The 27115-nt window shown below is 36.7% G+C and overlaps 1 protein-coding gene across 1 annotated transcript in view; it reads right to left on the reverse strand.

Moving 5' to 3' along the window:
- The window catches only part of LRP1B (LDL receptor related protein 1B), a 1704605-nt gene that overhangs the window by 906672 nt on the left and 770818 nt on the right, over positions 1-27115 (reverse strand). The window contains exon 4 of the mRNA XM_054723549.1: positions 2856-2975. Coding sequence (XP_054579524.1) covers positions 2856-2975 — 120 coding nt within the window. The remainder of the gene's footprint in view (positions 1-2855; positions 2976-27115) is intronic.

Consider the following 27115-nt stretch of genomic DNA (forward strand, 5'->3'; position numbering starts at 1 on the left):
CAGGCTGGCAGGGGAGGGCAGTTAGGGGCAATTGGGCCAGCAGGGGAGCAGTTAGGCATCAATCAGGCTGGCAGGGGAGTGGTTAGGGAGTGATCAGGCTGGCAGGCAGAAGCGGTTAGGTGTAATCAGGAGGGCAGGCAGGCGAGCAGTTGGGAGCCAGCAGTCCAGATTGTGAGAAATGTCCGACTGCCCATTTAGGCCCGATCCTACGGGGATCAAGCCTAAAAAGGCAGTCGGACATCCCTCGAGGGGTCCCAGATTGGAGAGGGTGCAGGCTGGGCTGAAGGACACCCCCCCGCCATGCACAAATTTCATGCAACGGGCCTCTAGTCCTATATAATAAAAGGCTAATATGCAAATAGACCAAAAGGTGGAACTAGAACAACCGAACAACTGAACAACTGGTTGCTATGACGTGAGCTGACCACCAGGGGGCGTATGCGGAACATGGTGGGCATTGGCTGCAGCAGGATGGTGGAGCAGGTGAGCAGGGGCGCCAGACCAAGGCGGCTGCCTGTTGCTGTCATTGGGGTGAACCTCTGGTGGTTACTGAAAATTCTTTGCTCCCGCACGTGGTCCCACTTGGTGTTCACACCTGCTGCCGGAACTGGCCCCACTTGCACTACTGCCAGTGCTGGCCCCACTTGTACCCGCTTGGTGCCATCAGCAGCTGTGAGTGTGGCTGCCAGCCCTGATCGCCCTAAGCGCTTCTCCCCCTCCCCCTGCTCCTGAGGGGCTATCAGGGCTGCAGCTGCTGCTCGCACCCACTGATGGCACTGGCCCCAATTGCTCCATGCCTTCAGCAGATGCAAGCGGGACCAGCACCTTCAACATGGGGGAGTGGCGGCTGCTGGTGCAGGGCTGCCAGCTAACAGGGGCCCAGGGCCGTGGTGGGAGGGGCCGGGTGAGGGCATGGTAGATGGGCCGAGACCCAACCCTGTGCCCACTGCAGCCTCGTGGCCCATAGTTCCTTTTATGGTGCATGGATTCGTGCACTGGGCCCCTAGTTTAATAATAAGTGTTTCTATAACATTTATAGAAACAGAACTATAATATTTATAGAATGCAGAAAGCAAACAACAAACTACAAATTCAAGGCACAATTGTCCATTATAAAGCAATGAGCCTCTTTTTTTTGTTTTGTTTTGTTCTAGAGTATTCACAAAATAAGGATTAGGACATTTAAAATATAAATATTGTCATGTTCACCATCCTATCTAATAATAGACAAATATGCAAATTGACCATACCTCCGACAACCCACAAACCATGCCCACAAGCCACGCCCACCATCCAATCAGAGCAAGCAAGCAAATCAACCCAAACCAAGATGGCTACAGCCACAGAGAGCAAGGTTTCCTAGGTAACAAAGGAAGCCAAGCTTTCCACCTGCCCTGGCCAGGCCTAAGCCTTCACTCAAGCTACAAAGTTTCAATTATAGAAGGTAAAGAAATTCAAATAAATGGCGGCAGCCACTGAGCTTGAGAGAGCAGGCCAGGGTTGCCGCAGGCAACAGGGGAAGCAAAGCTTTCCACACACCCTGGCCGGGCCCACCCGCTTAAGGCAACAAAGTTTCAATTATAACCCCAACACAAATGGCTGCCTTCCTCGGAGGGAGCCCTAGGCTTGGCTCCGCTCCAGGCTACAAAGTTTCAATTGTAGAAGGAAAATAAATTCCAGATACCAGGGCCTCTGCTTGGGTTGCCAGGGGGTGTGGCCGGCCTGCAAACCACCACAGGCCCCTCGCTCAGGCCGTGCCACACCCCAAGGGAACCCCCACCTGATCTGGGACGCCCTTCAGGGCAAACCAGCTGGCCCCCACCCCTGTACCAGGCCTCTATCCTATCTAATAAAAGAGTAATATGCAGATTGATCATCACTGCAACACACAATATAGCTGCCCCTATGTGGTCAAAGATCCTGCCCCCATGTGGACACAAGATGGCCACCACAAGATGGCCAGCAGGAGAGGGCAGTTGGGAGGCACCCAGCCTGCAAGGGAGGGCAGTTGAGAGGGACCAAGCCTGCAAGGGAGGGCACTTGGAGGTGATCAACCCTGCAAGAGAGGGCAGTTAGGGTGACCAGGCCAGCAGAGGAGGGAAGTTGGGGGCAAACAAGCTGGCAGCAGAGTGGTTAGGGGGTGATCAGGCTGGCAGGCAGAAGCGGTTAGGGGCAATCAGGAAGGCAGGCAGGTAAGCAGTTGGGAGCCAGCAGTCCTTAGTTCCGGGGGTCCCTGGGGAGATCGGCAACCTGGGGGGGCATGGCCAGGCCCATGCAGCCACTCCCGGGGGTCCCTGGGGTGATTGGCACCCTGGGGGGGGGCATGGCTGGGCCCATGCAGCCGCTCCCGGGGGTCCCATATTGGAGAGGGTACAGGCTTGGCTGAGGGACAACCCCCCTCCGTGCACGAATTTCGTGCACCGGGCCTCTAGTTACTAACATAATGGTAAAATGTCAATTATCAGAATTGCCAATGCAAAAATCATAAAGGATATTACATGATCATTATTAACCTAACTTAGTAATAACAAAGTTATACCATCCTGCAGCTGTATAATAGGCATAATACAATTAGGAATTTAAGATAATTAAATCCAATATTTTAATAGTTAACCAAAACACTTCACATGTTTGACATTATTGTAACATGAATAAAAATGACTGATATAAGTGCAGATCTATAATATTTATGTTTGTGGTTTTGTGGGGGGAGTGAGTGTCAACTTTTAAATCTCAGGTAAAAATAAATGTAAACTTTGTGTGGATCACATGGTAGTAATAAAAAACACTTCATAAAATTTCTGTTGTCTAAGCCTCTGGAAAAAAAAAAAATAATAGTCACCTGCCATACTTACCTCTACAGCTTCTTCCATCTTCTTTTACTTCAAATCCATCTTCACAGTAACATCTTGTACTATTTCTGACCACTGCACATTTATATTGACAATTCAACTGCTGGCAATTGGGCAACAGTTCTGTAGAGAAAAAACAAAAATATCACCTCTATATGACTATGCACATATATATTTGTTTAAATTTAAATATTGTTAATATTTGCTCAGTGCATCCTTCAAAGTTTCTGTGATTGGTTGAGAGAACAAACAGCATCTATTCCTTCTAAAATAAGTTGCTTTGCATTTGTTTGAAGTATCATTAATAATATTTCAGGTCTATCTGTTCAGTCTTTCACTTTTTAGCTTATTATATATGTTCAAAGTCACAAAATCCTTTCAAATTCTTGTAAATTAAATTATTTCAAGAGGAAAAATGTCAACTCAGTGGTTGATTTCACCATTGGTGCCATGCCTTTTCTATCTGACATATCAATTGATTTTCTATCTTTTGAGCACTTGTTTTGATTTACCAATCCATGTGTAACCTTCATAGCAATCAATGAATATATTCAATTTCAATAATTTTTCTTTCATGAGTTGCAAAATATTAGACAACTACTGGGCATAATATATTTTGTTATATCTGAATTATTTCAGAGTGAATATTTCATTAAAACAAAAATTAGCAAGCCATCAGAGCAAATTAAGATTCAATAAGATAAATGCATGGAACAGCTGAAGTGACAGGAGAATATTCACTGCACAAATAATTTTTAACAGGAATAAGATTTGTTCAACTAGAAAAATATATACATAGAACATGTAACTGATTTTTCTATTTGAAAATAGGGGTATTGCCAGACTGGCATGGCTCAGTGGTTGAGCATGGACCTATGAATCAGGAGGTTACATTTCAATTCCCAGTCAGGGCACATGCCTGAGTTTCAGGCTCAATCCCCAATAGGGGATGTACAGGAGGCAGCCAATCAATGATTCTCTCTTATCAATGATGTTTCTATTTATCTCTCCCTCTCGCTTTCTCTCTCAAACCAATTAAAATATATTTAAAAAATAAAATAGGGTTATTAATGGATTGCGACAACCCTCCTGTCCCACCCCAGGAAGAAAAATAAGGGCACTGAAGGCTATTGAAGATTAAACTTAAATGATTTAAAATATGTTGATATTTACTACAAGTTTATCTGCTGCTTCAGAAATATATATATTTAAATGTATAAAAAGTCCAATGAGGAAAAGAAGGGCAAGAATATTTCAAGCTGAAAATGACATTTTACTAGAAATTTAATTATCTATAGCATTTTTAGCCAAATACTTTTCAACTCTCTAATTTAATTATTTTATGCATGTTCTCTCTGTAAAACTTCAAATTTCCTTCCTCATGGTCAGTCACATATTGTGAAGGCAGTCTGACCCGTCCCCCACCCCCAATCTGCATTCCCATGCATATGCTTGCTAGCCCCAACCCCCTTTCCGCTTGTGTCCTAGCTAGCCTTGCAGAACCTCTTTATCTGCAGGGGACATAAAAAGCCCCCACAGAAGATTAACTGCTGGTGCCAGCTAGCCTGGGTGGTTGGCCATAATCTCACTTCCCCCATCCCAACCCATGGAGGCTGCAAAGCCTGCGAAAAGTCCAGAAGCCTGGTCCATATTTGGGAGACAAAGAAACTAAGGAGATAAAACGAAAAGCCAACTCTCCTCCTCCCCCTTCCCCCCGAATTTGGTGCTCAGGTTTTGGAGACTGACTCCCCTGAGTCACCACACTAGTGTATCTGCAAATAAAGGGTTTTTCCTGAATCTTCCCAGTGCCCATTGTGTGTTTTCCGGTCACCTGGTAATTTCTGCAACAGTATGATAATTTTGCTTCCTACTTTTCTGAGAAAACTGAAGCATTCAAAAGAGATTTTCCACAGATGTGTTTTTCATATTTACCCATCTCTGCATATTCTTGTCTTTCTTGCTTTTCAAACTCATAATGAAAGCCCCAACCCCAATTCATTTGCACAAATTCCATGCCCTCTCACTGAGTCAAGGATATACCGTAACTTCAGCTATTCTCTACTTCCTCTCATAATTACTTTTTATTTTTCAAATAACTATGTACTAGAACAAACTAAAGCCCTCAATCTTTGTCAATTAACTTTTACCAGAACACAGTGAAGCCCCTTTGTTGAAATATTAGCTCAGTCTGCTTTTACTCTACAAAGGCGTAGCTGGCTAGTTGCCTCAAAGACATATGACCCACAAAGCCTAAAATATTTACTATAGGTCTTTATAGAAAGTTTTTGACCCCTGCACTAGTTCAATCTCAGCATCAAACATGCTCTTATTTTTCTCCAACTTAAAAACAAAGAACTTTGACCTTACTTCCCCTACTAGTCACCATTACTCAATTCCTTTTTGCAACAAAATATTTTAAATTACCCATACCCATGGTCTCTCTCTACCCTTCTGTTTCTATTAAACCCACTCCATCAAGCCTTATATCTATTGCTCCACAGAAATTCTCTTGTAAATATCTCCAATGACCTTGATGCTAACTAAGTACAATGACCTTTTCTCAGTCCTCACCTTCCTTGACCTATCAGCAGCATTAGACACAGGTAACTACTGTCTCCTGATACAGATTCATGACTTTACTTCCAGGGCTGCACACCCTTGGTTTTCCTCCCATTTCACAGTCTCCTTTGTGAGAGTCCTCCTCTTCTTGTCAACCTGCTAATGTTGGGGTGCCCTAGGGCAGAGGCTGTGATCTTTTTCTATCAATATGCTAGTGGAGAACTCAACAAATATCTTAGCTTCCTCTCTGACAGGCACATAACTCTAGTATCATAACTTGAAAGCTGGTTGTGCCCTCTTCAATTTCTAATTTTCACTGCTGTGATTATACTAAAGTTCTTTTTCCTTGAAAACTTGGAACAATTGTTGTTTCTGCAATATAAATTCAACCAATATACAAATTAAATATATCGTATTTAATAGGTTTGGATTTAGGATCAATGCTAATTTTATGCTAATATAAATGTCAATATTTATGTAATGTACAAAGAGTAGTAATTTAGTTCATAAAAATGTATTAACAATAAATTATGTAGCAAATGTTTCTTTGTAAATTATGGCATTTTTTATTTGCATTATGATAATTATTTACATTTTGGTTTACCCCACCAGTATATACAGCTACAAATTATAAATCTAAATCGAGTTCTTTAATTTTGCAATCTTTTTGAAATACACAACAGTTAAACATGTAGTTATTATTGTAACTTACATTTTACAGATGAGAAATCTGATGGCTGATGACCCAAGATTATGCAGCAAATGTACAGTAGAGCTAGCATTCAAAATAAGGTCATTCTAAATATAAGACTATGTTCTGATACCTGTGTGTTCTAACACTTATGTAATGATAGCTGTAATTCCCCCTGAACAATCTGGTGATGGCTGGAGCCATGGTGTATCTTTGTTTGTCCGCCTACGCTTAGTAATGTGCCACAGATAACAGAAAGTGTTTCACAATTTTTATAGGATAAATGCATCAAAAATCAATAAAATAGCTGAACTCTAGCATGAGGGTTAACAGTCTCAAGTTTCATTTCTACTCCATTAAACTAGGTCCTAAAGATAGTACATTTACAACGTCAAGTCAGGTAATTGAATTGTCAAATCTTGTTTGATTATCGTGGAATCATTCCACAATTGCTGTGCATATATGTGCTACTTTAGTCCAACATGGACTGAGTACCTAGTCCAAGTTGAGCACGCTGCTGGGGTTCCACAGACACAAAATTGCTTCACACAAATTAAGTGATTATACCATGAGTGGGGAAGTGGGTGGAGTTAGGTGGGAAGAACAATGTTAGACAGCTACAACTCATAGCAGAAAAATATATATGTTAAATAAAAATGTAAATTCATAAGCTAGAAAGAGAAAAATTCATATATGGACTGAAAATGGGGGTAGGTATCTGGAACATACTATTGGCTGTAGTAGAAAATAGGACTGGAATTGTTTCGGACCAGGGCAAATGGATTAAGTCTTAGATTAAATAGGATTCTCTCCTGATAATGGGAGTCATTGCTAGTTAATGAGGACAGGGTGATATATTCTGACTTGTATTGTTTGAAAGTACCTAATAGCAGGGAGAAAGATAAGTGAAAAATACTGAAAGAAGAAAAGCCATTTAAAAGGCTAAAATAGCAAAGGCATAAATTAGGACTATGAATATGTAGATCAATGGCTGGTCAAAAACTTGGTGAAAGCATAATGTCATGATGGAGTTAATAGTACCAATAAGATGAATTAAGAATAACAGGAGAACTGGAAGTTTGGGGAAAATAATGAATTTGTCTTTGACTATTTAGTTTAAAATGTTGATAGGATAATGGCCAGGAGAAAGTTGAGAATTTGAGTCTATTTAAGAAAAGAAGGTTGGACTGGAGTTGTAAATCTGGAAGTTACAAATGTAAAGTTGGTGCTTGTAGCCCAAGGAGGAAAGAATCATCCCTCATAAAGAAGTTTTATGATACAATTATAATCCAAAGAACTTTTACATGTGAAAGGCAAGGAGAAAAGGTGTTAATGAAGAAACTGCTAAATAATCAAACATATAGATGAAGAACCTAGAAAGCTTCACAAAACCTAAGGAAGGAGAATAGTTAATCAAAATAAGCAAAACCATTAATGGCAAAGCCTTAGAGAAATATACTTGGATGAACTCTAAAATATGCACTGGGTTTCCAAATATGATCAATTAAGACCTTTAATAAGGGTTTCAGTAGAGCAGAGAGGACAAAGATAAATGTAAGAAGGGACTGTGACAGAAATACGAAATAGAAAGGGTTGTCATAGAAAAGACGTAAACATTTTAGTGGATGAAGAGAAGAAAGGTATGGGTATGACCTACTTAATTTAGTCTGTACCTTATGGCAGGCATAATAACTCAGTGCTTTACATGTGTTATTTGTTCCACTTAACCCTGATAGCCCAACTCTCTTTTTCCCCTGTCTCAATCTGAAATAGAAAATCCACAGACTATTGGTTCCATCTTTCGGCTCTCTCTAATCCAGTGCACACTGATACAAGTTAACAACATGGGTGTTTGATGGAGAGAATTGAGGAGAAATAAAAGCAAATGGGGGGAAAATGAGTATGAAAGTCCAGACCTCACTCATAGTTTTGAGTATTAGGTGGGGGTCTGGTGGTTGAAAACAGCAAAAGAAATGTGGGCAACTTAGCTTTTGGTTTATTGATTTTATCCTGTAGGAGAATTTGTGTGTGTGCAGAGAGGTGATAGGGAGATGATTAAATGGTATATGATAGCAGGAAAAATTGTAAATGCTGATTCTTCTAACTGGCTATGAAGAACTATGAAGAACTGACAACATGAAAAACTAAAATTTAAAATTTGGCTAGACTCTGTGAAAGCAATACTAATTATTATAATGTTATCTATTAGAACTACTTACCGTTTATGCCTAATTATGTGCAACACTATGATGATTATGTATGTAATTAAAAATGCATCAAATTAATTTTGCTAGAAAGCTTATTAGAGTAGAACAGAAATTTCATACTTGAATCAGTCTTCATAGAGTGCTTTTTATGAAGCACGGTCATTGCTTCATGCCACATTATCATTGGTTTGGATCTTAAACTGAAGTAGGAAGACCACTAGTTTTTAAGGAGATGCAATATGCAAGCCAGGAAGCAGATATGTAAACAGGGCATCTGATCTGTATTCCTCAGCATTATCATAAAAGGCAAGTGTCATTTTAAATTAAAGGAGAGTAGCTATTATGTCAGGAATCAAATGTAATCCAATTGATAGAGACAAAGCCAACATAGACCCACTCCATTCTGTTATCTTAAGGAATTGTTTTATGTCCTTTTCAAAGTTGTATAGGAGAGTACTATAAAAATGTGGGTATATTTTTTCTATCAAATGAAAGTTAACAGTTTACAACAAGCATGTCCAACTCAAAGGCTAACACGGGCCAAATAAACAAAGTTTTAAGTTTATGTGGGCCTCAAAGAAACAAAAGCTTCAATTTTCATGGAAACGTAGGTTTATTTCCATAGAGACAGGCTGAATACAAAGGGCTGAAATTAAATGAGTCATCATTAACATAAAATAATAGAACATTTTAATAAAAATTAATATTTTTTTTGAACATTAACTTACCAGACACTGAATAACTGTACAAATTAATAAGCATAACACAAATAAACCTATTTTTCTTGTTCTCCAAAAGCAAAATATTTCCTGTTGCGTGCACCAAACAAGTCAGTCCAAGACTAATGACGTGGCAATCGGCTGCTAAAATATTTGCTGCTAGTATTAGTGGAGAGAAATGGTGCGCCTGCGCATAAGGTGCGTAAGGGAAATGAACGCAACACAAGTATAGTAATCAGTCATTAGAGAATGTTGTAGTTCATTATTAATAATTATGTATAACAGGATATTGTAAAAATTAAGTTATGAAATTTTTATTAAAACTTTTCTTACATACCGTTATGTTGGCTGGGCCGCAAAAATATTTGTTGTGGGCCACATGTGGCCTATGGGCCATGAGTTTGATATGTTTGGTTTACAAATAGCATGTAGCTTTGAGGTATCTAAGATTCTAAGATGTTCTTTAACTTAGTAATATATTTAGGAAATAGATTTATGAATTTTCATTAATAATGATAAATAGTAAGAATTCTAGATGGATATAAAATTAATTCATATTATATCTCTTTCACCACCTTTTTCTTTTCTCTAAGAGCTGGTGGAATATAATGGCTAAGGTCTGGGACTGTGAAGCCAGAGTACCTAAGATCTAACTCTGGTTTTACTAATTCCAAGCTATGTGAGTATCACAAAGAATAGCTAATGTTCACCAATCCTGTTTCCTCTTCGTGGGCAAATAAAACAAGGAGTTTTCCCACTTGACTGCTATTAGGTTAAAGCCATATATCTGGCTTCTGGACAATGTCATATAAGCAAAATTAGTGTGTGCCTCTTCCTGAACTGCCCTTGAAGAATTCAGACAATCTTCCACTTTCTTCCCTTCACTTGTCAGCGCTCTGGATGCAAGGAATTCAGCAGAAAACACATTGGACCTTGGGATAGTAGAGGCCTCAAGTTGAGGGAGCCTGAAACAGAATATAGGAGGCCGCCTCTGAACCTAACTATACTGTGATCTGGGCTACAGATCTTGTTGTTGCTGTTGTTGCATTGAACTCCCTAGGTACCGGGGTTGTTTGGTATACAATACATGGTGATAGGTAAATGACCTAAGATCTCTATTCCTGTTTTTAGTTATCTCTAAAATGAGAATAATAATAGAAACTAACTCATAGGGTTGTCATGAGGTTTAAATGGCTTGAAGTCACACCAAGTTCTTAAAATATTGCCTGCCAAATAGTAACTTTTTTATTATCATTTAAGGTTAATCACCCATTCAGTACAACAGAATATCTATGGTTAATATTCGTATAATTTACATACTTTTTTCAGTCAATTTGGAGCTATGCTTCTTTTTACAACAGCAGGCTTTCTCTTTTGCTCTTTTACTTTTGGGTGTTCTTTGACATAATTCTAGTTTTGCCCCCAAAACACATGTGCATTTTTAAATATCTTCCAGAGAAGATACCTTTTAGGTAATGTTTAAAATGTTTACCTGATTGCAAAGAGGGGAAAACACTAAACACAGAAAATAAAGATTTTTCTATCCTGGCTAATTTGTTCCTATAAAATATGAGTATTATTCTCTGAAGCAAATCAATGTACATCCACTTTTAATTTTCTACATAAGCATGGACCAATTAACACCTCAGATAAGCAATTTTCACCAAATAGCTATGGCCGTCTTCACAGTCTTTAGGGATTATTATGTTTTTTTAACAGCATTGGGTTTTAGAACACATTTCCCCAAATGTACGCTGGTTTATGATTTAGGAAACACATGCAAATAACTCGCTAACCTGCCTCAGAGTAAAAACACAACAGCAGAGAATGGTGATTAAAAGATGATAGCTTGATTCCAACAATTATAAGATTCTAACAATTACAATAATTACAAGTTATTACTGTTAGGATGATTCTTTGTACATTAGTTTTGTTTATATAAATATTTCTAAGCCAGAGAACCATTGTTTGCAATGTTGTATGTACAGCTATCAATTCATCCACAGTATAATCAATAGCAATATGCTGGCAGCCTTTATGACCTAAAATCAAAGAATTCACATTGATTGTGTATTGGACTTAATACGATAGTGAGAACACAGCTATTGTATTCATGTGCTTCTAGGTTATATGTTTCTCCCAAAGAGAAAATTAGAACTTTTATAAACTCTTTGGAAATACAAAAAGATACAGGTACCTTCCCAAATATATGTTATATGAGACATTATTTTATAAGGTAGAATAATGTTTTATTCTCAATTTTAGTAATCAAATTGCTCCTTGAATTTGCCTTACACAAAAAAACCCTTTAACCAACAACTATAATCTTAGTAATGAGAAAAAAAAATTCTTTTTAATGTAGCACTTTGAAAAAAGAAGTATTTCATTCACTTTTTATACTTGGAAATTGAAAAGCTGATACAGCACATTACCATGCCAGACAGTCCCTCTTGTCAGCCAGGACATATGCTTGTCATATTTAGAATGGTGACAATTTGTGCCACATCATTCTTTATCTCACCCCTGTTTCCCTTGCCTAGTAAAAAGGAGTGTGAGCTGGCTTCCAGAGATTAGGCTCCTTCCTGCTTGTGGCTGCTAATGTGAATTTCTTCAGAATTATTTGCTTATTGCTAAACTACAGTCCTGGCCTCACTTTTTCAATGTGCTCTTAACATTAAGGAAGGAAATTCTTTTTTAAATATGTTTGTTCCATTTTTGTTGTAGTATAACTTACAGTAAAATTCACTCCTTTTAGTGCACAGTTCTGTGAGTTTGAACAAACGCATACAGTTGTGTAACCAATACCATCATCAAGATATAGAACAGGGCCATTATCCCAAAAGACTTTTCTGGCCCTTCTACAGTCATCTCCTTGTCCCACTGCCAGTTCTTGGTAATCACTGGCCTGCTTTCTATCTCGATAGTTTTGTCCGTTCCAGCATGGTTCTCTGGATGGGCTCATCCAACTGGTGGCATCTTTACTTAGTAAAATGTATTGGAGAGTCACCCGTGTTGTTTTATCAGTAGCATTGCTGAATAGTGTCCACTGCATGAATGTGCCTCAGGTTGTTTATTCTTTTCACAAGTGATTGAGATTTCAGTTATTTCTAGTTTCGGTTTATTGTTTATAAAGTTGCTATATATGTTATGTATAAACATAGGTTATCATTTTGGTTGGGTAAATATGGGAGTGCTTGCTTATATGGTAAAAGATGTTTCACTTTATAAGAAACTATCAAATTTTCATGTAGTATGTAAGAGATGAATCAAGGTTCATTTTCTTTTTACATTAAATGTTGAACTTTTCCAGCATTTGTTCATCTAACCTTTCTCCATTAAATTACATTTGAAACTTTGTTAAAAATCAATGGATTACATATTTGTGGGGGTGTTTTTGATTAATCTACATATTTACCCTTTTTCCAATATCACACTGTTTTTTATATAGTAAAGCTTGAAATCTGGTAACATGAGTTCTCGTTCTATGTTCTTGTTTTCCAAGATTTGTTTAGATACTTAGTTCCTTAATATTTCCATAAACATTTTAGAATCAGCTTGTCAGTTTCTATGAAACCCTGCTAGGATTTCAATTGGAATTTTATTAAGTCTATAGATTTGGGAACATTGACATCTTAATAACTTTATCGAGTTTTCTAATTTATAAATATGGTGTATATATACATTTATTTTGAGCTTTGGGTGCTTTTTTTCATGAGTTTTCAGCATATATTACAAAAATATGTTCAATTCATACCTAATTATTTCATAGTTTGGGTTTTGCTATAAGCAGTATTGTTATTTCAACTTCCAAGTGCACATTGCTAGCATTTAGAAATACAATTGATTTTTACAAATTAACCTTGTATCATATGACCTTACTAAACTCACAAAAAGACAAAAATTACAAATAGCAGCTAGAAAAGAGAGGCTGTCACTGCAGACTCTACATCTTTAAAAAGATATTGAAGAAAAACTATCAATGTCTCTATGTCCTTAAATTTGACAACATAGATGAAATAAATTAATTCCGTGAAAGACATAAACTGCTAAATCTCACTCAAGAAGAAATAATCTGAATATTTCTATATTTATAAAATAAATTGAATTAGAACTAAAACCTCCCACAAAGAAAATGCTAGATCCAGATAGTTTCACTGGAGATTCTACTAAACATTTGGAAAGAAATTGTACCATTTCCATGCAAACATTTCTAGAAATCAGATGAAAAGAGAACATTACTAACTCATTTTTACAAGTTTAGAATGATTCTAATACCCAAATCATATAAATACATTCAAAATAAGAAAACTATAAAACAATATTCCCTTTGAATATAGATACACACTTCCTAACAAACCAAATATAGCAATATATAAAATAATAATATATTATGACTATCTGAGGTTTATCATGCAATATAAGACTGGCTTAGAATTTGAAAATCAATTAATGTAGGTCACCATATCAGTAGACTAACAGAGAACAAAAATATGATCATTTCAATAGTGACCTAAAAAGCATTTAACAAAAACACCATATTCATTGACCTGATAAACATCTGCTATGATATCAGGGACAAGTCATAACAGGAGCAAGATAACTGCTCTTACCACTTATAGACAATAATGGACTGGAGGCCCTAGCCAGTGCATTAAGGTGAGAGGAAAAAAAAAAGGTTTTAAGATATAAAATCAGAAAGAATGAAAAAATAAAACAACATTTATTTTCAAACAACACAATTGCCTATGTAGATTTTTTTTAAATCTAGCAACATGGTTCAGAACTTAAAAGCAATTCTTTTAAAATCCTATTTAATAAATGAACATGAGTAAGCTATCCCTTTATAATTTTCACTTTGCATAGTAATATTCTTATGAGTTTACTATTCTTTCAATAAGAAAAAGCAACATTTTTATAATTTACATATATTATCAGGTAGAAGTTGTAGAGCAATTATGTGGTTTAAGAAAATATTCTGTGGGAGGCCATGGGGGCATAGGCGACCAAGGAGACAGAACTAAACCTCACATCACCCTGCTTGGCCCCGGAGGATGGCTGGTTAGCCAGAGACGGGTAAGATTCCTCAGGGAAGGAACAACCTAAGACAGGCACAGTCGCATAGGGGCCATCAGGAGAGAACTTGGGGGTCAACAGAGGTGGGGCACAGACCTTCACCCCCCCAAGTTTGCAGGGGCCTGAACCCTCACCCCTGCTGAAGGAGATCTCCTGCCTCCATGGCTGCTCAACTCCACATGCCCAGCTCAAATCGGGACCCAGGTAACAGAGACATGGCTGACAGCAGATGCCCTCTCACTGCAACAAGACTTGATGGAGATGTCTTGCACCCATGATCCGGGGATCTGGGGTCTATGATATCTAAATCCAGCCTAGCACCAGGAATGCTCAGGGCCTACTCAAGAAGGCAAATAATCCTCTCCACTAATAATTACAGGGTAAAACAAGATGGTTGTTAGAGTATTAAATTTGACAGTAAAATAGTAGTCAAGTTTTCAGACTAATTTAAATTGGCCAATCAAAATAAGCAAATACTCTAGAAAAATCAATTGTACTGGACAAAAAAGCTGTTCCTAAAGTGTTAACTAAATTTTTTATTGGTAGTTCATCTCATGGTAAAATTGCATAACATATAATGAACCTAGAGCAGTCACATTTTAGTGCAAAAAAGTTAAATTTAAAAGCTATCAAGATTACAGCATAAAATTTCCAAAAGTCTCCCAATATTTAAACCAAAAAAGGGGGGATAGTAAAAGAATATCATGTAAGGAAAAATATCCTGTAAATAAATTACATCTAGAAAATTTTTACTTTAGAAAATTAACTTTCATTTGTAATGCTAACAGCAAGACACCCAGGTAAAACATACATGGTGTCAAAACAAGCCAAAGGAAAATCGTTTGGGCAAAAAAAAAATGAAAAAGGATCGCAAGTCAAATTTATAGAAAATATTCCTTTATTAACTTTTGGTCGAGAATATGTTTGTATATTTTCAGAAAACAACTCTGAGACCATGTGGATTCCTGCAACAGAGAGGAATTGACAGGAGTGCTCCAGCCATGAAGTCAGAAGAGAAACAGTCCAGAGATGGAAGACGCTGACCATGCCTTGCCATACTAGCAGTCAGCATATGTGTGTCACTGCAGATTGCCCAGGACCAAACCAGAGAGGGTCGGACCTGCATTACCACCATTTGTCCACCATCCAGAACTGAAATACCATTGCTGTTATGAACACATAAACAACTGTTGGACATAGAAACCAGGACTCAAAAGAACTGTTGGCCCAGAAAGAAACTCACTATAGACTGATTCATTTGCCTCTCAGCATAACTATTATTGCTTGTCTCATTTTCGGTTCCTATAAGTGTATTCCTAGTATCACATGAGCTCACTCATCTAGGGGAATAGATGAACAACATAGACTGAAGAACAAGAACAGCATTGATGAGACTGTCAGACCTCAGAGGGAAGGTAGGGGAGGGTGGGGACAAGGGAGATATATCAACCAAAGGACTTGTGTGCTTGCATATGAGCCTAATCAGTGATCATGGACAACAGGGGGAGGGAGGCATGCGTGTGGGGGGGGGGGTTTGGGAAGGGAATGGGGGTGGGGTTGATGACAAATATGTGATACCTTAATCAAAAAGTAATTAAAAAATAAAATAAATAAAAAAAGAAAATATTCTGTGGATTGAGAGTGAGGTTTATAACAGATTGTACAGATTTTATTTTAAAATAACATGATTAATAACATGATTCAGCACATATACACTGAATGGCCAGATTATTATGATCTCTGGATGCATAATAATCTGGCTACTCAGTGTATATCCTATATAATAAAAGGCTAATATGCAAATTATCCCCTCAATCAGGAGTTCGACCAGCAGGCAGGCCGGCCAACCGCCCATGTCCCCTCCCCCTGGCCAGGATGGCCGGACCCCACGCATGCACAAATTTATGCACTGGGCCTCAATATATATATATATATACATACACACACACACACACACACACACACACACACACACACATATATATATGTATATATATATATATATATATACACACATATATATATATACATATATATATATATATACTGAGTGGCCAGATAATTATGCATTCAGAGATCATAATAATCTGGCCACTCAGTGTATATCTTCCCATCCTTTTTGATAGTTGTATATTATTCCATTTTATGGATGATTCATAATTTAGTAAATAAATTACCTGCTGAAACACATTTTTTTAATAAAGGTCACATCTACCTGTTTAAATATTGTTTGACTTTTCCTTCTGAAATAAGTGTAGAGTTGTTTGTAAGCAGTGGTTACCCCAGGCAGATACTCTATCAGTGATGGGCAACCTTTTGAGCTTGGTGTGTCAAACTTCGCCAAAAAACTGAGCATAATTCAGGTAGTGTGTCACTTTGAGGGAAAAACATTATTTCGCAAATGTTTCATCCTCAGCATGCGGCCGCCTCAGTGGCCGCGTGTCATAAAAAATGGCTACGCGTGTCAGTGCTGACACGCGTGTCATAGGTTTGCCATCACTGCGTCCTGCCTCTCTTTCCATCTGATTTGGGCCTCATAACTGGTTATTACCAAGGGAAGGTGTGCAGGAAGGATATCTATCTCTTCCTCATCAGAAAGATAAAGAGCGTTCACGCCTTCTCCACTCCTGTATTCTCTTACTTACCGCCTGGAAAAGTCCTTTCACTGCCATGCCTTCATGCTGTTTTCTCAGGTGTTTCTCTATCTATATCAGGACGACAACTCTAAGGTATGCTACCCATGAAATTTGAAATGTGTAAACTAAACCAAAGCTAAACCAAAGTGACAACAACAAAAAACTTGAGCATGTACCACAAAAATAGTGAGAGATTTTCCCATTTTATATTATATCTGCAAGATTCAGGTTTACTGAGAGGAGTTCTAACCTCAACTCACTGGCTAACATTAGATAGAAATGGCTTACTTTAGACTCCAAATAAAATCATTTCCAGTAACTTACCAACTTTGCATTCTGATTTCTTAAGGAACGTTTTATTTTAATGGCATTCAGAGTTCTAAAATTTAAATATACAAAACTTTTAAAGTTTTTATTATACAGAAAATTAATATCTAGTTACCAAGGCACAATCAAATGAGAAAAGGCTAATTTATTTTATGTTACAAAAGAACAGATTTGGTTTCAATATTCATTGACAAAATGTGCTAAATAATATACCTGTAATCTGTAGGTATAAGTTATTAGTGGAAATATTGTGCAAGAAAAACATTTACTTTAGTTTTACCTGTGAGAGGATATGAGAAGATAAAACAAAACAACACATGCTTGTGTGGGGTTTTCTTCTCAGTTAAATTATATGAGGAGAATGCCATTACTGATGTCACAGGGATGGTGTGAGATTTAAATACAGTAATTCAACAGAAGCACTTATATTAGTGTATGAACATTTTAAAAGGCCCATTATAGGTTGGCAGTTATAATAGTATAATTACAATAATTAATGACATTTCCACCAAAGGGACCCAGAAATTTTCTCTTCCATCTTTTGTTTCTATAAAATAACAGGCACACATGTTTTCTTGAAATGTGCTGTAGTTCTTAAGGTAGAAGACATAGGCCTTTTTGTGATATCTCTTACCAGACATTTAACTGTACACTAGTTCTTAAATGTTCTGAGCCTTAGATTTCAACTGAGCAAATGTTTTGATGACTTTTCATGCCTATTAAAATTATAATGAGAGAAAGCATGCTCTATAATTTGATAGTATCATGTCACTGCTAAGATATGAACTGGTATAGAGAGAGATAAGGAAGAGAGAGTTGAGGATGCTATGTGCATTGGAATGATAAAACTAAGATATTATACATCTTGTTTTAGTAGTGTTTTGTATTTGATTTTGTAGTAAGGCTTATTGGCTATGTTTATTAATAATAAGAAAACCATTGTTAGATCTTTGCCTGGTTCAATATATTTAGATGCATCCCCAGTGAAACTATGCTTGAGGGGGGAAATAAACAAATTTGCTACAAGGACCTGAGAAAAATATAATTACCTAGTAGAAATTGCATACATCTACTAAAAGAATTTTTATGCCTACAGGTAGAAGGGTAAAAAAATGAGTATATAGTTGGAGATAGATTATATACATATAAATTATATAAGTATATAACATAACTTATTTGAGATAAACACAATAGGGTGAAGGTAGTAATAGCATTTGGGTTCAAGATCATGAGGTAGCATGAATAAATAAACCTCCTTTGAAAAGGGAGTTCATAACTTCTAGCAATTTCTGCATATTTAGAAGGTTAGAGGTACTTGTGATTAAATCTACAGTATTTGCAAAGTGAAGATAAAAGTCATTTTTCTTTTCTTTAAAAGGTCAAACATTGTTTTCTTAAATTCTCATACTAGTTCCAGACCACAGAAGGCAATAATAACCTTGGGAAGGTGTCGGTTAAGTTCAACACACGAGAATGAACAAAGGTAAATGCAACACATTTCTTGGCAGCAGAACACCGAAGGTCTATTCTCTGAAGAGATGGAAACAGAGTCCTTTTTTTACCAGGAGAATAATAGGCACAGACAAAGGCATGGGTCTCACATTAAAAACAGGTGGAAGCTCTACTGCAGGAACAGACTACGAATACTGGGCTCCAACTGCCCTCTTCACTCATGGGGCAGAGGTTCCATGCCAAGAAGACCAAAGGCAACCATACCCACCTAGAATGCCACTTGTAAAGCAGAGGGGTCACTCTGAGAGAAGTGGGGCATTGTACCCATCTCTAGCTCCAGAGCAGAGATAAAGATTGTCCAGGGGAAAAAGCAGGTTTGAAGAACTGATAGCTGGGTCACTCTCCCCATGGGAACTGACTTCATTTAGATCAGAGCATCGGTAAGTTCAAACCTAAAAGCCCTGTCAAAAGCAATAGAGATTCTGGTGGTAGTTAAGTAAGACAATGATGGTAGCTCCATGGGAGCAACAAACTAAAACAAAGGTCAGCTAGACTCAAGAGAAAAGATGGCTAAGAAGAAGAATCCTTCTAGAGTTAGAACCAAGTTCAAAGTCTGCTTCTGAGAAGTGGCCAAAATTGTTTTTGAATAAGACTGTGGAGCAATTTATGACAAAGTGCTTTTTAAAATTTTGATTTTTTTTTGGGGGGGTGTCATTGGTTAATATAATTATATAGGTTTCAGGTGTGCAATTCTATGATATATCATCTGTATATTGTATTATCAGCTGAGATTTAGTGCATGCTAACTGCCAAGTGTGATAACAATAGAGGCAGACAGCTTTAAAAAAAATCAGGTAAACAAAATCAAACAGTGTTTCTAAAACACTAACATCCCAGGGGGACTGTGGACATGCCCAAGTCTATACTCTAAAAGGGGTGACATAGAGACTTCACCAAAATAGTCCAGTCTATGTAATAATTAAAAAAAAAATTAAACATGCCTAAAGATAAAATAAAATAAACCACCAATCCCCACAATTAGGGGCAGGAAAGAGCAGTATCTAGAGTTGTTAAAATATATGATTGAAATTTCTAAGTTTTCAATAAAAAATTATGAGACATGCAAAGTAACAGTAACCTGTGACTTACACATAAGAAAAAGAAAACCAAGTTGTAGCAAGAATTGCTTTTCAGAGACACCCGATGTGAGAATTAAAAAACAAAGACACAAAATAGCTATTATATATTTACTAGAGGCCCAATGCATGAAGATTCGTGCAAGAATAGGCCTTCCTTCCCCTGACTGCCGGCACCGCCTTCACTCCGGCTGGAGCCGCCTTTGTGCCTTCACTCCAGCCCGAAGCCACCTTTCCGCCTTTGCTCCGGCCTGGAGTCGCCTTCTGCCTTTTGCCTTGTCACATCAATTTGTATATTCCCTCCTTATTGGCTGTGGGCGCTGTCATCTTTGTCATGGAGTGACGGTCAATTTGCATATTCCGTCTTTATTAGATAGGATTAGAGTCCCAGTGCATGAAATTCATGCACTGGTAGGGTACCTAGCAGTTGGTAGCTGCCGCCCGCCACTCAGGTACTCCCTCCCTTTCCCTGGTCGACCCTGCCCCCTGGTCAAACTCCCAGACAAACTCCCTGTCAAGGGGGTAATTTGCATACTATACTTTTATTACATAGGATTCAAAAAAACTGCAAGAAAAATGCTTAAAGAAGTAAATAAAGAATATGGTAAAAATACACAGGTGATGAATAAAGATAAATTGGACTTTATCAATAAAGATAAATTGGACTTTATGAAAACTTTGTATATCAAATTACACTATTAGAGTAAAAAGGCTACCCAGGAAATTGGAGAAAAATATAAATATAAATGAAATTATCTATCTGATAAATAATTGATATCCATAATTTACAAAAACTTTTATGATTCAATAACAAAAAAGCCAATTTTAAAATGAGCAAATAACTTGAGTAGATATTTTTCTAAATAAAACATACAAATTGCCAATAATAACATGAAAAAAATGTTCAACATCATTAATCACTAGGTCAATGCAAATGAAAACCATAATGAGATACTATTTTACATCCATTAAGATGGCCATTATTAAAAAGAGAAAATTAAAAAAAAATAAACAGAAAATAACAAGTATTGGCAAGGATGTGGAGAAATTGCAACCCTATGCATTGCTGCTAAGAATATAAAATGGTGCAGTCACTATGGAAAACAGTATGGTGGTTCATTAAAAAGTTAAATATAGAATTATGATATTATACAGCAATTCTACTTCTGGGTATGTAACTAAATTAGTAAAAGCAGTGATTTGGACATATATTTGTACACACTTGTCCACAGTAATATTGTTCAAAATAACTGAAAGGTGGAAATGACCCAAATTTACATAACCAGGTAAATAGATAAACAAAATGTGATATATACATACAATGGAATGTTATTCTGACACATGCCTCAACATAAATAAACGTTAAAGATATGCTAAGTGCCCTAACCGGTTTGGCTCAGTGGATAGAGCGTTGGCCTGCAGACTGAAGGGTCCCAGGTTTGATTCTGGTCAAGGGCATGTACCTTGGTTGCGGGCACATCCCCAGTAGGAGGTGTGCAGGAGGCAACTGATCGATGTTTCTCTCTCATCCATGTTTCTAATTCTCTATCCCTCTCCCTTCCTCTCTGTAAAAAATCAATAAAATATATTAAAAAAATAAAAAAGATATGCTAAGTGAAACAAGCCAGTTAAATAAATAAAAAAAAAATGCATGATTCCACTTATGTGTACTTAGAGTGGTCAGATTTATAGAGCTAAAATATAATGATGGTTTCTAGGAGCTGGGGGAGGGGTGGGAATTAGTATTTAATTTGTATGGCATTTTAGTTTGGAGAGCTGAAAAATTCTAGAAATGAATAGGGTAATGGTTGTACAACAATGTGACTGTATTTAATGCCACTGAGATGGACACTTAACTTAAAAGTTATAAAGATGATAAATTTGATGTTATTTATGTGTTACCACAATAAAAAATCTGAAAGTGAAATTGAAAACAATTCCACTTAAAGTAGCACCAACAACAAAATACTTAGGAATCCTATATAATAAAGAGGTAATAAGCTAATTTGTCCATTATGGTGTCTGAGTCACGACCAGTCAATGGGTTGCGCACACACAGGAGCTAGGATGCGGGGATGGGGGCAGGGACTTCCACCCACAGCAGGAGGCAGTCCAGGCCTGCCCAGCGCTAAAGTCCCCTGTTCTCCAACCACAGAGGAAAGAAATAAGGAAGAAGTCCATGCTGCCTCCAGAAAGTATCTATATACCTGATCGGCCAGTCGCCTCCTGCAGAGGGAGCAGGCCTAAGCCGTCAGTAGGACATACTGTAAGGGCTCCTGGACTGTGTGTGGGGGACCCTCCTCCCCTGTGCATGAATTTTCATGCACCGGGCCTGTAGTAAATTTAATAAAAGAAGTATAAGAGTTATCCATGCGGAAACCAGTTTGGCTCAGTGGATAAAGCGTCAGCCTGGGGACTGAAAGATCCCAGGTTCGATTCTGGTCAAGGGCATGTATCTTGGTTGCGGGCACATCCCCAGTAGGGGGTGTGCAAGAGGCAGCTGATCGGTGTTTCTCTCTCATCGATGTTTCTAACTCTCTATCTCTCCCCCTTCCTCTCTGTAAAAAATCAACAAAATATATTTTAAAAAAATAAGAGTTATCCACTAAAATTTCATGTTCATGAATTATAAGACAATACTTTCCACATAATCTACAGATTCAACAGTTTAAATTGGGAAAAGTCATAGAAGGCTTTGGAAGGTATGTCAACAAGAAATTCTACATGGGTTAGTTCTGAGGACTACTTTAAGATAATGATGATTAAAACAGTGAATATTGATTTAAACAATAACTGTATATAATTATATTGGAAGAATGTATGTAGTGGGTGAGTTAAGAAGGGGATTTTCTAAGCAAGCAAAATCATCATCAGTAGAAAGCAGCCTTTTCTGCATAAATTGACAAGATGATCTAAAGTTCCTATGGAAATGCAAGGAACAGAATAGCTGGAAAAAGTCTTAAAAATGAAGAATAAAGTGAGAAGACATACTGCCCTATTTCACAATTTACTACAAAACTACAGTAATCAAGACTATGCCATACTGGCATAAGGATAGACAAATAGCTCAATGGAACAGAATTAAGAATCTAGATATAAACTCTCACATCTATGGCTACTTTATACAAAGTTTGCATTCTAAGTTGCTTTCTTATTTTTGGTGAAGGATAAAAATCTTCCTGGATTGATACTTCTATATAATTTCCTGGGCGACAAAATTTTGTTGGCCTTAAATGTCTGAAAAAAAAAATCTTTATTCTAGTCTGTCAATTGACAGGTTTTACATGGTAGAGACTATGAATCGTTATTTATTAGAATTTAGGCATTGCTTCACTGTTTTCTAATTTCAATAAAGGTTCCAATACAATTGTGATACCCAATCTTTTGTACGTGAGTTTTAATACCATATTTATTAAACTATAGTTCATATATAATGTAATTCACGTAATTAAACTATAAAATCCCGTGGTTGTTTTGTTTGACAGAGTTTTGCAACCATCATCATAATTAATTTAGCACATTTTTATTATGACAAAAATTAACCCTGCACTTACTAGCAATCACTCCCTATTTCTCCCCAATTCCCACAGCACTAGACAACCACCGTTCTAATGATGGGCCTCGTCTAGACAATTCATGTGCTGGGATTGTACAATATATAGTCTTCTGGGACTGATGTTTTTTTACTAGCTTAATGTTTTGAAGATTCATTGATGTAGCTTAGACCAGTACTTCATTTTCATTGCCAAATAATGTTCCGCTGTATGGATATACTTTATTTTGTTTTCTCATTCATCCATTGAGCAAAGAAAAGAAAGACTCATGGGCACAGACCACAGTATGGTGATAGCCAGAGGGACGGGAGCTAGGGCAAGGTAGTAGAAGGGAAAGTGGGGATAAATGGTGATGACTTGGGGTGATAAACACCAAATACAATATACAGATGATGCGTTGTATAATTATATACCTGAACCATGTAACATGTTATTAACCAATGTCATCCCAGTAAACTCAAATAAAAATAAATTTATTATCAACTAAACTGTATAGTATTCTACATGTGTGAGTATTTGAGGAATCGAGGCATCGTCAGAGAAACACGATTTAGAAATCCATAATGCAGGTCACAAAAGCACTCTAATGCTGTCTCAAGGTATATCCTCTTTCTCCATGCCACCTTTGAAAAGTGCCAAATGATAGACATTATAAAAGCAATTATGCAGTCAATTGCCTTCTAGGATAATTCAATTCTGTCCTGTGTGTAATAAAAAGTAGTTTGTTAGGCATATTACAAATTAGAAAACAATTGAGTGAAAGCATCGCAAGGACAGGTATTAGATCTGTCTGATACCCTTAATGTATTAGCAGAATGTCTGACACATGGAAGATGTTATTAAGTATATCCCAAATGAAAAGTGCAATTCCAAAATATTTCATTTCTTATATTGGGAAATGGAAAAGTCAGTCCTTTCAACAGGGCTGTGGTTCACTCCTTTGCCTGTTAATATACACAAGCTCTATGTTATCATTTGTCTTTTCATGTGAAAATTCTGACATCTTTATCAGATTTAAGCTCCAATCATAAAGGTGCTATTATTTTATTAAAAACTACTTTTTATTACATTAGTAACTCAATAATAACATCTATAATAATAACAATGGTAATAATTACACCTAAAAACTATTTTTTTAAGTTGAAATCAATGATGCATAGTAATAATACAGATATTTTTGCTAATTGTCAAACAGGCTTCATTCATTCATTCATTCATTCATTCACTACTTATTGATTATATTATATATAACACACTGTGCCAGGTATGCCATGATGATCACAAGTTTCATCCGGGGTTGATAGTCTATTGGAGAGACAATCACATCCATCATAGACTGATAAACAGAAAAGTGGATGAAAGGAACTTTGTGCTGTGACAGGATTAATAAGGACATTGGACCCATCAGGGATATTACTAAAGAGTTCCTCAAGGAGGCAATACAAGTTGAGTTCTGACTTATTAGGGCATAACTTAATATAGAGTAAATTACCTAGAGAACTTGTTAAAATGTAGATCCTGATTCAGAAAATCTGGGATGGTGCATGAGATTCTGCATTTCTAAGGAGCCCACAGATGAGGCCCATGCTGATTATTCAAGTACCTTACTTTGAGTAGCAGTGATTTTTGGAGGAGAGGGATAATTGAAAACTATAGTTTCCATTAGCAGTTCATCCTCTGTGGCTAAAAGCTTTAAAGACCTTGGGTCCCTATCTCTTCTGCTACTGGCAGATGTGTGCTCCTACAGAGTTTAACAGCAGAACTTCAAGTAAGCACATCTAAATCTTTTTGTAAGAAGGAAAATCATGACTGGTTAATTATAGAATTTGAAAAAAGAGACATTGGTCATCTGTAACCTTTTAACACCTCATGTCACTTCCAAATTGTGAACGGGTTCCAATAACCATACAGGCATAGGCCCTGAACTACGCTGCTTTTCCCATAGCCCCAGGTGCCAGGCTGTGGTGGAACGAGAACAAACCTCACCGCTTTCATATGGCCTGTTACTTGGTTTTCTATAAATGTAGAAGACACAGCCTATATAGTATGAACATTGGTATGTTCTCACACTTTGAGGTATTGAATAGGCCTCTTTTATGTCCCTAATATTTCTCTCTGAAATCTTAATTTAACAAATATGTTAGTAGGTTATGTTAAAAACTACAGAAAAAGCTTCCAGAAACAGTCAGCATATAAACAAGTAAATAAATTTTCATGATAATTTTATTTAGGATGGAAATGCTTAATATTGGCTTATTAAAGTCCCAGAAATAAAAATATTAACAATGATTCACTTAGAATAACATGTAGTACTTTGTAACAGATTTTTTTTTAAAAGTAATTTTATTAAGAATACAACATGATGGAGGTAGTTTTTAAAATCCATAGTAAAAACAGACTGAAAAGGAACAGTGATTTTTATGGTAGGAATTATTGGGTAGTACACTGATTACAGAGTTTGCCAAATAAAGATCCAGCCCATGTTTGTATTTAGTCCTTAAAATAAGCACCACAACATTTTTGTTCTCTCTTACTGATTTATATCTTCATGAATTTACCTGATCTTATCATAAGGTTATTCATTTCAATTTTATTATTCAATATTCACACTCAAGATACCAATGTCTAGACAGGTTTTATCAAATAGTGTATGCTTTTCATAGTTCATATTCCCCAATTTTAGAAGTATATTTCTTTTGAAGATTAAGCTTTTTACTTCAATTTACCCTAAGCCTTATTTTCACCCATATAGAGCCTTCCAGTTTTCTTTTCTGACAGCAAAGGGTACCTTGATTGATAGAATTCAATTGCTGGGTTGAAATAATGCAGCTGGCTTTTATCTTACATGAGTATGTCTCTTTATTAGTTTTACCTATTACATGAGAAAGAATGTGACAAAAAATGTAATGATCTTAGATATCCCACCTGGGCTCATAATGCTGTCTAGATTATAGAATATTGACTTTGTAGGAGAGAATGAGAATTCTGAGTAAGAGTTACAATGGAGATATGAGTAAAAGTATAAAATGAATTCAGTGTAAACATGCTACTCACTAATTCTAAACAAGATCAGTGTGACAGGAAATCATGCACTTGACCACATATGTTAATAAAGGATTAAAATGTGTTAACATTATTTATACTTATAAAAATCTTTAAATTTGATGTAATTGTAATACCTCCGGCAGTTTTTACAGAGTAGAAAGAGAAAGTCACAGTACAGATCCCAGTCTGTAAATTTACATAACAGAAGTCTGACCACATTCATATTCTGCCATCTAATGATAATAAATATATACTAATTAAGCTGAGAAGAAGAAAAAAAGGGGGGTTGACAAGCTACTGTGCAGTATAGGAGTTAAAAGTATAATATTTTATGACAAACTGTTTGTTTGGTTCACATCCACAGTCTGCTACTTACTAGCTATGTGAGCTACCTTGAAGAGTTTGCTTGACCTTTCTAAGTCTCAGTTTAAAGTGATCATACAAATATTAAACTTACAACATTTTTGGAAAAATTAGATAGTGTTATCAAAGTACCAAGTACGTTCTGATTCTTGGTAAATAATAACTGCTTTCCTGAAAAATATACTTGTTACCTGTATAGACTTTTTTAAGGTATATTTTAGTACCTGAAATATTCTTGAGTCTATGAAATTACCTAGTGATAATTGCTCATTTTTATGATGTACAAGGATCTGTAGACTTATGTGCATCATCCATGACTAGAATATAGTGATGGTTAAGACGTTAGAATTAGAGTTGAGAGTTACCTATGACTTGTATTTAAAAGCTGGATGACCTTCAAAAAGTAACTGAACTTATTTAAAAGCTTTTTTTTTTTCAGAGCCAGAATGAAGTTACCAGTTTTTCCTACCTCATGGGATTATTAGAAGAATTGAATGGGAG

This window comes from Eptesicus fuscus, chromosome 11 (assembly GCF_027574615.1).
Source record: "Eptesicus fuscus isolate TK198812 chromosome 11, DD_ASM_mEF_20220401, whole genome shotgun sequence".
NCBI classification, from domain to species: domain Eukaryota; kingdom Metazoa; phylum Chordata; class Mammalia; order Chiroptera; family Vespertilionidae; genus Eptesicus; species Eptesicus fuscus.